Source organism: Coenobita brevimanus, chromosome 74, assembly GCF_032717465.1.
Source record: "Coenobita brevimanus isolate Jiangsu-jjx chromosome 74, ASM3271746v2, whole genome shotgun sequence".
NCBI classification, from domain to species: Eukaryota; Metazoa; Arthropoda; class Malacostraca; order Decapoda; family Coenobitidae; genus Coenobita; species Coenobita brevimanus.
In genome coordinates this window covers 18462009-18478388 of record NC_137027.1, presented here as the reverse complement: position 1 = coordinate 18478388, position 16380 = coordinate 18462009, and the positions used below count along the sequence as shown (strand labels likewise).

Sequence of the window (16380 nt, the reverse complement as noted above, 5' to 3'; positions counted from 1 at the left end):
TAGAGAGAGATTTCTTCACCCCCATTGAGCTCTGTAGTAACATTTTGAGAATGACTTTTTTCCTAGGGACTTGTTAAGGTTTATTAGTAGACTAAACACTTCGTAAAAATAAATAAGGGTGAGGTGGTGGCGACCATCATCCACTCACTTAATGTAGTGCTGCCTACTTCTTCCTTAGTCTTTATCATTCTTTTTCTTTGCCTGCCATCCTCTCTTCCTATTTCTCACATCTTTCCTGTCACTTCTTATTTTTTTCCTTTACAGGTGGCTTTACATTGAGTGCCAAGCCAAATGGTTTCCTGTAAGCCAAGAAACCATTTACAAAGCAGGGTGGTAACCATATAACCAAACCATACGTACTCTCTACGTGTCCACAAGTGGGTTGGTGGAGGGTTAGTGCCCCTCCCAGTTAAACAAATAACTCAAAGTCAAATGGCCACCACTTACGGGATTGTGACGTCTGGCAATAGATAGATGGAAGTAATAACAATAATTCTCTATATAGCAGTATATGACAGTCCCATCTGTGTCCTGATTGGCTAGCTATTATGACGTCACTAGCTCCGCCCCCTTACCACACTTGTGGCTGCTGGGCCAGCCGCCACAAGCGTGGCGAGTGTGGGAATTGGATGAACGCCATGGCTCCTTTCGCTCTGCTCTGCATTTTACTGGCTGTTCTTCCTGCTTTAAGTTCAGGTACGGTTATTTATGATTTTTTTTTTTTTTTTTTTTTTGAGACTCGTGATGTTCAGTGCCTTTTAAAATTTCGTTACAGCTCGTCACTAGAGCTTTATTCTGTCCACACATCGATATCCTCTCGTGTCTTATAGATGCAAAGTACCATACGTCGATATGGAATTTTAAAGTGAGATTTCGTTGCACATTTTCCTCAACAGTTTATTCTGATCATTGCGCATGGATATACTCTTGCATTAATGCAACCTGTTTAATTATTAAACAATATAAATAACGCTCAATAATGCAGAGATATTTTATGCAAAAATGTAATAATAATAATAATAATAATAATACATCGCTAATGAAGAGCTGTTACGAAGCCTACTATGTCACTAAGAATAATAATATACGTTATGTATAATGTTGCTTGTTTTCATGCATTTACACACACACACACACACACACACACACACACACACACACACACACACAATAATTTCCCTTTATTATCTCTCAGCCATTTTTCTTCTTGTATTTGATTGTTTCAGTGTATTTTTTTCATTTTACTATTATTATTAATATTAGTATTATCATTACTACTACTACGATTATCATCATTATTATTATTATCACTATCACTATTATTATCCTCACCATTATTCCATATGGTAGGGATATAGGAATCGCCCCTGTCCGTCCGTCTTTCCGTCCGGGCCTGTATCTCGTAAACTACCAGGTGGATTGGCTTCCTATCACACAGAAAGATAGAGTATGTGTCGTAGTTGATGCCCGTATGGGTAAAATTGCCATATTGTCTGTACTTCACGAGCTATGACCATATAAGGAAAAATTTGTCTTGTTACCTCCGCCAAGGAGGATATGTTTTACCCCGCGTTGTTGATTTACTTGTCTGTCTCTCTACAGGTTAGCAGGATTACTCAAAATGTTATGAGAGGATTTTGATTAAATTCTGTGGAAGGGTGGGCCATGGAAGAATGAAAAATTTTGAGGCGGATCCGGATCCGGAGTATCCCGCACAATATCTCCAAAAGTTCGCAATGCATTTCAATGAAATTGTATAGAAAGTTGGGCCATGGACGAAAAACGAACTGATTAAATATGGGGGCGGATCCGGGTCCTATATCCCCTAGTTTGGAACTGGATGCCCTTTAATGATAATGGAATTAGCGGAGGTATGCGTTCTTTGTGCGATTTCTAGTGTTATATTTTGGAGAATTCTGGCTGGATTCTCTTCATATCTTACGGAAAAATAGCGTACAGGCCCTGGTTTATGTCCTCATATACGAAATTGCCACATCGTCAGTGATTTACGAGCTATATCCATGTAAGGAAACTATTCTATAAATAGTTGTATCTTGGAAACTATTTGATGAATCATATTAACGTCTTAAAGAACAAGAAGCGGTGCCAAGGCACAGAAAACCTGTGCCCGGCAGTCATTTTAGTGCTGACGTATAAACACAACAGGATATCAAGTCAAAGATGTCACATAAAATTTGGAGGAAATCGGGTGAAAAATGACGATTTTTAGCCCATTTGAAATTATAGGCCCGACCCATCTGACTTTGACCCTCCTACCGCCAACTGGGGGTTACCCCCTGATGTACTGAAGCATGTTATAGGATACAAATTTGAAAGATATACCGTTAGGTTTTGGTTTCATGTCGATGTGACGAATTTATACAATTTGGGGGACCTACAGTTTGGCCCTTGGACCGATTTGGCCCAAAATTTAATCAGGTGTTGAGAGGTCGTAGAACATCATCGCTGTGATATTAGTAATAATCGCACCACTAGGTTTTGCATAAAGTTAACAGACAAACAAACAAACAAACATACAAACCAAGTGAAAACAATAGCATATATATATATATATATATATATATATATATATATATAGATAGATAGATAGATATGTCATAAAACGACTTTCTTGTTACTTGTAGAGAAGTTATATATATATATTAGACTTGTGGACTAGCGGTTGTTATACTTGAGTAGCTTTGTAATTAGATAATCTTCTTTCCCATTTGTCGTGCAATGACAGGATAAAAAACTTTGTATAAACTTTGTATTTGCTTGTAGTGGAGTTATATATATATATATATATATATATATATATATATATATATATATATATATATATATATTAGACTTGTGGACGAGCAGTTGTTATACTTGAGTAGCTTTGTAAGTAGATAATCTTCTTTCCCATTTGTCGTGCAATGACAGGAGAGGTAAAGAATAGTATGGGACTATTTTTATTTGTCTTGGAAATATTAACAAGTCTCTCACACAGAGTGAAGTATAAAGTAGAGTCCCGCTAGCTATCTCCCTATCTCTCTCTGTCACTCTCTCAAGTTGCTAAGCCCTTCTCCCTGCGACCTGTCTGTTCTATCGCTAGATTCCTTCTGAGCTCTCTTTCCTGAATTCTGGTGAAACAGGAGTCGTATCACGTGTGTTCCCTATGATTGGAAAGTTCTAGAAGCCTGTGTGTGAGTATGTGTGTATGTGTGTTCACCTGGTGATCGCTGACCAACTAACTGCATCATCTCCTTACTGGCTACTTCGTAATCTGTCGTCAGCTTTTCCTCAGTGTAACTTGCAAGATCATTTCCCATTCCCAGGCTCGCATAGAGCTGTCTATCTATCTATTTATCTATCTATCTATTATGATTTGTAATTATAATATGGAGTCCTAATATATGATCGGTCACACGAAAATGGCGTACCATCGACAGTTAATAGTCATAACATATTAATACATATTATATACACATTATAATGAACTTATAAGCTAATTAAGTGAAATAAATAATATTGGAAAAGTAACATAATTGTATGAATAGTGTATACATATAATATTTATAGTAAATAGTGATTATCCAGTAATATTACATTTTAAACAAGTTGTATACATTTTGTGAGATGTGTATGTATAACAGACATACGCATATAATTGTGCAATGGTAATACTGCTAGGTTATACATTACATATTGAGTTATCACTTTAGTAATGTCTAACATTTCACCTAACTTGTATGATGATACTGGTAATACAGAATTGTGCTATAGTTGTATGACTTATAATATTGTACTAACATTGTGGTAATACATAATTGTAATATTTTATGAATTGTTACATAATATTGTGGTAATGCATAATTGTGTTGGCCTTATAACTGTAGTTACATTTTGTTAATGCAACTGTTACATAAGTGTCTTGGCCTTATAATTGTAGTTAAAGTTACATAAAAGTTACATCTTGTTAATGCAACTGTTAATTGGCAAAGTGTAACATAATGCAATCGTTTGTCGTTACATAATTGTTACATATCGTTTGTAGTTACATAATTGTAGTTAAAGTTACATAAAAGTTACATCTTGTTAATGCAACTGTTACATAAATGGTACATATTGTTTGTAGTTACATAATTGTAGCAAGTGTAACATAATGCAATCGTTTGTCGTTACATAATTGTTACATATCGTTTGTAGTTACATAATTGTAATAAGTGTAACATAATGCAATCGTTTGTCGTTATATAATTATAATATGGAGTTACATAATTGTTACATATCGTTTGTAGTTACATAATTGTAGCAAGTGTAACATAATGCAATCGTTTGTCGTTACATAATTGTAATAATTGCAGTCCTGACATATGAATCTGGTCATGGTGCGGTCGATGATAGTGATGATGTGACATGCCACTGGCTCGTGGAGACAACAATTTGCTTTTTGTTTCACTTATAGAAGGAGTTTATGTGATGATGTGCCATGCCACTTGCTTGTGGAGACAACAATTTTTTTGTTTCACTTATAGAAGGAGTTTATGTGGTATTTTGGCATATGTAGTAACACTTACACTTATTTTCATTTGTTTGTTATGTGATCTTACTCTATTTCTCTTTTTTTTCTTTCTTACTTTTTCTTTTTTTCTTTTTTCTTTTTTTTGTATGTATTGATTTTCTATAGTTTGTTTTTCTTCGCTTGTGTACGCTTTTTCTATGTTGTTCATGGTTGCATAATGTACATGGTTGCAAATTTCCTTGGGAAACTTTTTTAAAGTTTAGTTTATATTGCACAGGTATTACTGAAAATGATAATATATAGCCCCATATTTTATTATTTTATATAAAAAAATATATACACTATATACAGTATTAACTATATACACTGACTTGTTCACTTGTACCTATCGTGAGTAATATGTGTGTCAGCACTGTGTGGAAATCATTGTCTTCACGATTGTGTTGAAAATATTCGCTCTTGCTAACGTCATTTGTGTTGGCCATTTTTTTTTTATTTCTAGTTTACCTTGTAACTTAATTTATATGTTTCCACTAGGTAGCTTTCATTAATAAATGTTTAATACAGTTCTTTTAATCGCTCACTGAGTAACTGTGATGGTATATTTTCTTTATCACTTTGTAGATATAATAATGTATAGCTGTATGTATGAAACACGTATTTTATGTAGGTATAAATGGTAACACTCATTGGTAGTAAATAAATGTTATAATAAATGAATGAATATATACAGAGTAGAATACTTATTGTTGGTGATTATTTAGTGTTTGAGTTATGCAGATAACTGTAGTATGTGTATTTAAGCTGTAACTATACAGCACGTTTAATATGTTTGTGCAGAAGCTTATTGTCTATCACTGTGTATTGTATAAATGAAGTAACTATGTAACTCACTAATTTTTTCCGTGGTGGGAATGGTGTGAGTGGTGGTGCAGGTGGTGTGTTGACCAACGTGGCATATTTTCAGCAAGCACGCATGATGACGTCGACTTCCCACACTGGTAGCTGTGGTGAGTGAATGAGTAGCGATGAGTAACTTGAGTGAAGACGAGTGAGTAATATGAGTTGTGAATATGGACTTGGTGTTTGCTTCGTCGTCTTGACCTCTTCACTCCTGTGTAAGCGTTGGGGGTTGGGTGGATGTAGCAGAGAGAGGAGGGTGAGGTCTGGTGGTTATGAGTCATGAGTCGTATCTCACTCTTCGTTTGTTTGTTTGTTTGTTTTTTTCTTCCTCGAGGTATTCGTGGTCCTTTATTCTTGTGATTTACTCGTTGTAGGATGAAGACTGCCGCTACTTGTAGGTGCGTGTAGAAGATTATACAGACGACTCGTAGAGTTGTTACTTGTAGTTGATTGTAGATGGTTGTAGTTCGTTGGTTTGTCATAGAAATTTCAAGATTGTTTGTATCAGTACTTCGTTAAACTACTTGCAAGGCGTCCTGTGACCTCTTCACCTCTACATCAGCTTGATGCTCGGGGAGACGGAGGGGGGGTTAGAGAGAACTATCAGGAGCTATTTGTGAGTTGTTGGTTGTGAGAGGTATTCTTGTTTTCAATGTTGATATTTTGTAGGAATTCAATGTTGATTCGTAGACGAGGTTCGTATACGTTCGCTGCTACCAAATGTCATAAAACGCCTTTGTTGTTACTTGTAGAGAAGTTATACATATATATTAGACTTGTGGACGAGCGGTTGTTATACTTGAGTAGCTTTGTAAGTAGATAATCTTCATTCCCATTTGTCGTGCAATGACAGGATAAAAAACTTTGTATAAACTTTGTATTTGCTTGTAGTGGAGTTATATATGTATATTAGACTTGTGGACGAGCAGTTGTTATACTTGAGTAGCTTTGTAAGTAGATAATCTTCTTTCCCATTTGTCGTGCAATGACAGGAGAGGTAAAGAATAGTATGGGACTATTTTTATTTGTCTTGGAAATATTAACAAGTCTCTCACACAGAGGGAAGTATAAAGTAGAGTCCCGCTAGCTATCTCCCTATCTCTCTCTGTCTCTCTCTCAAGTTGCTAAGCCCTTCTCCCTGCGACCTGTCTGTTCTATCGCTAGCTTCCTTCTGAGCTCTCTTTCCTAAATTCTGGTGAAACAGGAGTCGTATCACGTGTGTTCCCTGTGATTGGAAAGTTCTAGAAGCCTGTGTGTGAGTATGTGTGTATGGGTGTTCACCTGGTGATCGCTGACCAACTAACTGCATCATCTCCTGACTCCTACTTCCTAGTCTGTCGTCAGCTTTTCCTCAGTGTAACTTGCAAGATCATTTCCCATTCCCAGGCTCGCATAGAGCTGTCTATCTATCTATTTATCTATCTATCTATTACGATTTGTTATTATAATATGGAGTCCTAATATATGCTCGGTCACGCGAAAATGGCGTATCATCGACAGTTAATAGTCATAACATATTAATACATATTATATACACATTATAATGAACTTATAAGCTAATTAAGTGAAATAAATAATATTGGAAAAGTAACATAATTGTATGAATAGTGTATACATATAATATTTATAGTAAATAGTTATTATTCAGTAATATTACATATTAAACAAGTTGTATACATTTTGTGAGATGTGTATGTATAACAGACATACGCATATAATTGTGCAATGGTAATACTGCTAGGTTATACATTACATATTGAGTTATCACTCTAGTAATGTCTAATATTTCACCTAAGTTGTATGATGATACTGGTAATACAGAATTGTGCTATAGTTGTATGACTTATAATATTGTACTAAGATTGTGGTAATACATTATTGTAATATTTTATGAATTGTTACATAATATTGTGGTAATGCATAATTGTGTTGGCCTTATAACTGTAGTTACATTTTGTTAATGCAACTGTTACAGAAGTGTCTTGGCCTTATAATTGTAGTTAAAGTTACATAAAAGTTATATCTTGTTAATGCAACTGTTAATTGGCAAAGTGTAACATAATGCAATCGTTTGTCGTTACATAATTGTTACATATCGTTTGTAGTTACATAATTGTAGTTAAAGTTACATAAAAGTTACATCTTGTTAATGCAACTGTTACATAAATGGTACATATTGTTTGTAGTTACATAATTGTAACAAGTGTAACATAATGCAATCGTTTGTCGTTATATAATTGTTACATATCGTTTGTAGTTACATAATTGTAATACGTGTAACGTAATGCAATCGTTTGTCGTTACATAATTATAATATGGAGTTACATAATTGTTACATATCGTTTGTAGTTACATAATTGTAGCAAGTGTAACATAATGCAATCGTTTGTCGTTACATAATTGTAATAATTGCAGTCCTGACATATGAATCCGGTCATGCTGCGGTCGATGATAGTGATGATGTGACATGCCACTGGCTCGTGGAGACAACAATTTGCTTTTTGTTTCACTTATAGAAGGAGTTTATGTGATGATGTGCCATGCCACTTGCTTGTGGAGAAAACAATTTTTTTGTTTCACTTATAGAAGGAGTTTATGTGGTATTTTGGCATATGTAGTAACACTTACACTTATTTTCATTTGTTTGTTATGTAATCTTACTCTATTTCTCTTTTTTTTCTTTCTTACTTTTTTTTTTCTTTTTTTTTTTTATGTATTGATTTTCTATAGTTTGTTTTTCTTCGTTTGTGTACGCTTTTTCTATGTTGTTCATGGTTGCATAATGTACATGGTTGCAAATTTACTTGGGATACTTTTTTAAAGTTTAGTTTATATTGCACATGTATTACTGGAAATGATATTATATAGCCCCATATTTTGTTATTTTATATAAAAAAATATATACACTATATACAGTATTAACTATATACACTGACTTGTTGCTCACTTGTACCTATCGTGGGTAATATGTGTGTCAGCACTGTGTGGAAATCATTGTCTTCATGATTGTGTTGAAAATGTTCACTCTTGCTAACGTCATTTGTGTTGACCATTTTTTTTTTTCTCTAGTTTACCTTGTAACTTAATTTATATATTTCCACTAGGTAGCTTTAATTAATAAATGTTAAATACAGTTCTTTTAATCGCTCACTGAGTAACTGTGATGGTATATTTTCTTTATCACTTTGTAGATATAATAATGTATAGCTGTATGTATGAAACACGTATTTTATGTAGGTATAAATGGTAACACTCGTTGGTAGTAAATAAATGTTATAATAAATGAATGAATATATACAGTGTAGAATATTTATTGTTGGTGACTATTTAGTGTTTGAGTTATGCAGATAACTGTAGTAAGTATGTGTATTTAAGCTGTAACTATACAGCACGTTTTATATGTTTGTGCAGAAGCTTATTGTCTATCACTGTGTATTGTATAAATGAAGTAACTATGTAACTCACTAATTTTTACCGTGGTGGGAATGGTGTGAGTGGTGGTGCAGGTGGTGTGTTGACCGACGTGGCGTATTTTCAGCAAGCACGCATGATGACGTCGACTTCCCACACTGGTAGCTGTGGTGAGTGAATGAATAGCGATGAGTAACTTGAGTGAAGACGAGTGAGTAATATGAGTTGTGAATATGGACTTGGTGTTTGCTTCGTCGTCTTGACCTCTTCACTCCTGCATAAGTGTTGGGGGTTGGGTGGATGTAGCAGAGAGAGGAGGGTAACGTCTGGTGTTTATGAGTTATGAGTCGTATCTCACTCTTCGTTTGTTTGTTTGTTTTTTTCTTCCTCGAGGTATTCGTGGTCCTTTATTCTTGTGATTTACTCGTTGTAGGATGAAGACTGCCGCTACTTGTAGGTGCGTGTAGAAGATTATACAGACGACTCATAGAGTTGTTACTTGTAGTTGATTGTAGATGGTTGTAGTTCGTTGGTTCGTCGTAGAAATTTCAAGATTGTTTGTATCAGTACTTCGTTAAACTACTTGCAAGGCGTCCTGTGACCTCTTCACCTCTACATCAGCGTGATGCTCGGGGAGATGGAGGGGGGGTTAGAGAGAACTATCAGGAGCTATTTGTGAGTTGTTGGTTGTGAGAGGTATTCTTGTTTTCAATCTTGATATTTTGTAGGAATTCAATGTTGATTCGTAGACGAGGTTCGTATACGTTCGCTGCTACCAAATGACATAAAACGACTTTGTTGTTACTTGTAGAGAAGTTATACATATATATTAGACTTGTGGACGAGCGGTTGTTATACTTGAGTAGCTTTGTAAGTAGATAATCTTCTTTCCCATTTGTCGTGCAATGACAGGTGAGGTAAAGAATAGTATGGGACTATTTTTATTTGTCTTGGAAATATTAACAAGTCTCTCACACAGAGGGAAGTATAAAGTAGAGTCCCACTAGCTATCTCCCTATCTCTCTCTGTCTCTCTCTCAAGTTGCTAAGCCCTTCTCCCTGCGACCTGTCTGTTCTATCGCTAGCTTCCTTCTGAGCTCTCTTTCCTAAATTCTGGTGAAACAGGAGTCGTATCACGTGTGTTTCCTGTGACTGGAAAGTTCTAGAAGCCTGTGTGTGAGTATGTGTGTATGTGTGTTCACCTGGTGATCGCTGACCAACTAACTGCATCATCTCCTGACTCCTACTTCCTAGTCTGTCGTCAGCTTTTCCTCAGTGTAACTTGCAAGATCATTTACCATTCCCAGGCTCGCATAGAGCTGTCTATCTATCTATTTATCTATCTATCTATTATGATTTGTGATTATAATATGGAGTCCTAATATATGCTCGGTCACGCGAAAATGGCGTACCATCGACAGTTAATAGTCATAACATATTAATACATATTATATACACATTATAATGAACTTATAAGCTAATTAAGTGAAATAAATAATATTGGAAAAGTAACATAATTGTATGAATTGTGTATACATATAATATTTATAGTAAATAATGATTATTCAGTAATATTACATTCTAAACAAGTTGTATACATTTTGTGAGATGTGTATGTATAACAGACATACACATATAATTGTGCAATGGTAATACTGCTAGGTTATACATTACATATTGAGTTATCACTTTAGTAATGTCTAACATTTCACCTAACTTGTATGATGATACTGGTAATACAGAATTGTGCTATAGTTGTATGACTTATAATATTGTACTAAGATTGTGGTAATACATTATTGTAATATTTTATGAATTGTTACATAATATTGTGGTAATGCATAATTGTGTTGGCCTTATAACTGTAGTTACATTTTGTTAATGCAACTGTTACATAAGTGTCTTGGCCTTATAATTGTAGTTAAAGTTACATAAAAGTTATATCTTGTTAATGCAACTGTTAATTGGCAAAGTGTAACATAATGCAATCGTTTGTCGTTACATAATTGTTACATATCGTTTGTAGTTACATAATTGTAGTTAAAGTTACATAAAAGTTACATCTTGTTAATGCAACTGTTACATAAATGGTACATATTGTTTGTAGTTACATAATTGTAACAAGTGTAACATAATGCAATCGTTTGTCGTTACATAATTGTTACATATCGTTTGTAGTTACATAATTGTATTAAATGTAACATAATGCAATCGTTTGTCGTTACATAATTATAATATGGAGTTACATAATTGTTACATATCGTTTGTAGTTACATAATTGTAGCAAGTGTAACATAATGCAATCGTTTGTCGTTACATAATTGTAATAATTGCAGTCCTGACATATGAATCTGGTCATGGTGCGGTCGATGATAGTGATGATGTGACATGCCACTGGCTCGTGGAGACAACAATTTGCTTTTTGTTTCTCTTATAGAAGGAGTTTATGTGATGATGTGCCATGCCACTTGCTTGTGGAGACAACAGTTTTTTTGTTTCACTTATAGAAGGAGTTTATGTGGTATTTTGGCATATGTAGTAACACTTACACTTATTTTCATTTGTTTGTTATGTGATCTTACTGTATTTCTCTTTTTTTTCTTTCTTACTTATTCTTTTTTTTTTTTTTTTTGTATGTATTGATTTTTTATAGTTTGTTTTTCTTCGCTTGTGTACGCTTTTTCTATGTTGTTCATGGTTGCATAATGTACATGGTTGCAAATTTCCTTGGGATACTTTTTTAAAGCTTAATTTATATTGCACAGGTATTACTGAAAATGATATTATATAGCCCCATATTTTGTTATTTTATAAAAAAAAAATATATACACTATATACAGTATTAACTATATACACTGACTTGTTGTTCACTTGTACCTATCGTGGGTAATATGTGTGTCAGCACTGTGTGGAAATCATTGTCTTCACGATTGTGTTGAAAATGTTCACTCTTGCTAACGTCATTTGTGTTGGCCATTTTTTTTTTCTCTAGTTTACCTTGTAACTTAATTTATATGTTTCCACTAGGTAGCTTTAATTAATAAATGTTAAATACAGTTCTTTTAATCGCTCACTGAGTAACTGTGATGGTATATTTTCTTTATCACTTTGTAGATATAATAATGTATAGCTGTATGTATGAAACACGTATTTTATGTAGGTATAAATGGTAACACTCGTTGGTAGTAAATAAATGTTATAATAAATGAATGAATATATACAGTGTAGAATATTTATTGTTGGTGACTATTTAGTGTTTGAGTTATGCAGATAACTGTAGTAAGTATGTGTATTTAAGCTGTAACTATACAGCACATTTTATATGTTTGTGCAGAAGCTTATTCTCTATCACTGTGTATTGTATAAATGAAGTAACTATGTAACTCACTAATTTTTACCGTGGTGGGAATGGTGTGAGTGGTGGTGCAGGTGGTGTGTTGACCGACGTGGCGTATTTTCAGCAAGCACGCATGATGACGTCGACTTCCCACACTGGTAGCTGTGGTGAGTGAATGAGTAGCGATGAGTAACTTGAGTGAAGACGAGTGAGTAATATGAGTTGTGAATATGGACTTGGTGTTTGCTTCGTCGTCTTGACCTCTTCACTCCTGCGTAAGCGTTGTGGGTTGGGTGGATGTAGCAGAGAGAGGAGGGTAAGGTCTGGTGGTTATGAGTTATGAGTCGTATCTCACTCTTCGTTTGTTTGTTTGTTTGTTTTTTTCTTCCTCGAGGTATTCGTGGTCCTTTATTCTTGTGATTTACTCGTTGTAGGATGAAGACTGCCGCTACTTGTAGGTGCGTGTAGAAGATTATACAGACGACTCGTAGAGTTGTTACTTGTAGTTGATTGTAGATGGTTGTAGTTCGTTGGTTCGTCGTAGAAATTTCAAGATTGTTTGTATCAGTACTTCGTTAAACTACTTGCAAGGCGTCCTGTGACCTCTTCACCTCTACATCAGCGTGATGCTCGGGGAGACGGAGGGGGGGGGTTAGAGAGAACTGTCAGGAGCTATTTGTGAGTTGTTGGTTGTGAGAGGTATTCTTGTTTTCAATGTTGATATTTTGTAGGAATTCAATGTTGATTCGTAGACGAGGTTCGTATACGTTCGCTGCTACCAAATGTCATAAAACGCCTTTGTTGTTACTTGTAGAGAAGTTATACATATATATTAGACTTGTGGACGAGAGGTTCTTATACTTGAGTAGCTTTGTAAGTAGATAATCTTCTTTCCCATTTGTCGTGCAATGACAGGATAAAAAACTTTGTATAAACTTTGTATTTGCTTGTGGTGGAGTTATATATATATATATATATATATATATATATATATATATTAGACTTGTGGACAAGCGGTTGTTATACTTGAGTAGCTTTGTAAGTAGATAATCTTCTTTCCCATTTGTCGTGCAATGACAGGAGAGGTAAAGAATAGTATGGGACTATTTTTATTTGTCTTAGAAATATTTACAAGTCTCTCACACAGAGAGAAGTATAAAGTAGAGTCCCGCTAGCTATCTCCCTATCTCTCTCTGTCTCTCTCTCAAGTTGCTAAGCCCTTCTCCCTGCGACCTGTCTGTTCTATCGCTAGCTTCATTCTGAGATCTCTTTCCTAAATTCTGGTGAAACAGGAGTCGTATCACGTGTGTTCCCTGTGATTGGAAAGTTCTAGAAGCCTGTGTGTGAGTATGTGTGTATGTGTGTTCACCTGGTGATCGCTGACCAACTAACTGCATCATCTCCTGACTCCTACTTCCTAGTCTGTCGTCAGCTTTTCCTCAGTGTAACTTGCAAGATCATTTCCCATTCCCAGGCTCGCATAGAGCTGTCTATCTATCTATTTATCTATCTATCTATTATGATTTGTGATTATAATATGGAATCCTAATATATATATATATATATATATATATATATATATATATATATATATATTAGCCTAGAAGGTCCGCCTTTGGGCCGCCTTTTTCGGCTAGGTCCTACTGAGAGCTAATTTGGCCTTTGGCCAATATACCTAATGTATCTTTTCAACATACAATTAATCCTAACAAATTATATACCAAAACACCCCCTGGTTCATACTGATTCAGAAAATGTATCATATGTGGGGGTAGACCCTAAGAGAACCGAGTTTATTGGTGACATATATATATATATATATATATATATATATATATATATATATATATATATATATAGATATATATAGATATATATATATATATATATGAAGTTGGCATACCAATTTGAGCATATCTGTATATTCTTTACCGCCTGATAGGGATATTTTTTTGGTAAAGGATTGTTAATAATACTGTTATAATTATCATTATTTTTACTACTACTACTACCATTATCATTATTATTATTATTTACAACTTTTGTTGTTATTATTACTACAGTATTATCATTATTAATATCATTGTCACTGTCAGGACAATTATTACCGTATCATCACTACTACTATTAACATCACCTCTATTACTATCACCATTACTATTATTATCACTACTACTATTATTATCAGTACTACTATCATTATCACTACCATTATTATTATCACTACTGCTATTATCATCAGTACTACTATTATAATCACTAGTACTTTTATTATTATTACTGCTACTATCATTATCACTATTATTATTATCACTACTTCTATTATTATTACGATTACTGAAGCTATTATTATTATCACTACATTCAATACTACTATCACTTACGATTATCATTATCACTACTGCTACCATTATCATTTTCATCATCACTACTACTATGATCATCACTACTAATATTATTATCATTATCATCATCACTACTACTGTTATCATCACTACTACTATTAGTTTTACTTCCTAACCCACAACAGGTGAGAGCAAGCCCCCGTGTGAGTCCATTCCCTGCTGCTACACTAGTCGAGACGGCATGTGTTATTGCGATTACCAGTGCCCCTTCAAGAGGAAGAGTTCGTCTGGGGAGCCCACCACGACCACAACGACAATGAAGACGACCAGTACGACTCGAGGTGACCCCAGCATCGGCAGTGTGAGTAGTGGTAAAGGTCGTCGTGAAGCCCCCAGTGGTCGTCGCGCAGTATGGCAGTCGTAAGCAAGAACTCGGCTCCATTATCCTCAACAAGAACGACAAGAACACCAACAAAAACAACAATAACAGAACAACAAGAATGACAAGTAAACAAGAACAAAGAACAAGAACAACATTACCACCACAACAACTACAAAAACAACAAAGTAAAAAACAACAAAAACGAAACAACAAAAACAATAACAAGAAACCACCAACAACAAAAACAACGACAAATATAGTCCTTTCACCTTAGCTTGACCCAGATTTTCGTCCTTTTGTAGTTTATTTCACTTAGTGGCAGAATAAGACAATGCTACGGCTCTACATCCCTCCCATAGCACTTCTTCGTGATTAGCAATTTGAAGAGGTTAATGAGGGCAATATATCCCTCTCTCTCTCGTTCCAACATTCCCTCCTGCGCTTAATAAAATCGTTTGGATGTGATATGGATTACATGAAAAGGTAAAAAAAAATAAGATAGTGCTCTCTTTCTCTCTCTCTCTCTCTCTCTCTCTCTCTCTCTCTTACCAAATATATTGTTCAGAGAGTGAAATACCATGTCTCACTATCCTGTGTGGTGTGGTGTGGTGTGGTGCGGGTATTACTGACGTGTGGTATTATCCTGTGTGGTTGTGTGGTGTGGCTATTATTGATTGGTGTGGACTTATCCTGTGTGGTGGTGTGGTGTGGGTATTATTGACTGGTGTGGTATTATCCTGTGTGGTGATGTGGGGTGTTGTGGTGTGGCGTGGCTATTATTGACTGGTGTGGTATTATTATGTGTGGTGGTGTGGTGTGGCTATTATTGATTGAGGTGGTATTGTCCTGTGTGGTGGTGTGATTAGGTATTATTGACTGGTGTGGTATTATCCTGTGTGGTGGTGTGATGTGGCTGTTATTTACTGGTGTGGTATTATCCTGTGTGGTGGTGTGATGTAGGTATTATTGACTGGTGTGGCATTATCCTATGTTGTAGAGTTGTGTGGCTATTATTGATTGGGGTGGTATTGTCCTGTGTGGTGGTGTGATATAGGTAGTATCGACTGGTGTGGTATTAATCCTGTGTGGTGGTGTAATGTGGCTGTTATTGACTGGTGTAGTATTATCCTATGTGGTGGCGTGGTGTGGGTATTACTGACTGGTGTGGTATTGTTTTGTGTGGTGGCGGGGTCTGGTGTGGTTATTACTGACTGGTATTATAGACAGAGAAATCCAGTCAGCAACAGCCCTCTTGCTCCTTTCAAGCTGTCTAGTAGAGAGTTTAAAAAGATGTAGGTTATAGGAAGAGAGAGATACTGATTGAGGGTGATAGTTCCTTATACGATGATGATGATGGCGATGATGAGGAGAAGGAGGAAGAGGAAAATGACGAAGATGGTAATAGTGGTGGTGGTGGTGACGGTGTATAATGAGAAGAAAACTAACGGTATTTGTGGATTTTCCATAACACCTCTTTCTTGGCAATTGAA

General features: G+C 35.3%; 1 protein-coding gene across 1 annotated transcript; it reads left to right on the top strand.

The window, feature by feature from the left end:
- Window positions 1-626: 626 nt before the first annotated feature.
- LOC145407897 (uncharacterized) lies at window positions 627-15451 on the top strand. Its single transcript, XM_080278758.1, has 2 exons — window positions 627-696; window positions 14694-15451. The coding sequence occupies exons 1-2, from the start codon at window positions 630-632 to the stop codon at window positions 14930-14932; spliced, it is 306 nt and encodes a 101-aa protein (XP_080134884.1). The 5' UTR covers window positions 627-629; the 3' UTR covers window positions 14933-15451.
- The last annotated feature ends 929 nt before the right edge of the window (window positions 15452-16380 follow it).

Bases quoted from the DNA above. Each gene is read 5' to 3' on its own strand.
- LOC145407897 (XM_080278758.1), top strand. From the start codon at position 630: ATGAACGCCATGGCTCCTTTCGCTCTGCTCTGCATTTTACTGGCTGTT. The intron at 697-14,693 runs GTACGGTTATTT...AACCCACAACAG, and splicing joins TCTTCCTGCTTTAAGTTCAG to GTGAGAGCAAGCCCCCGTGT.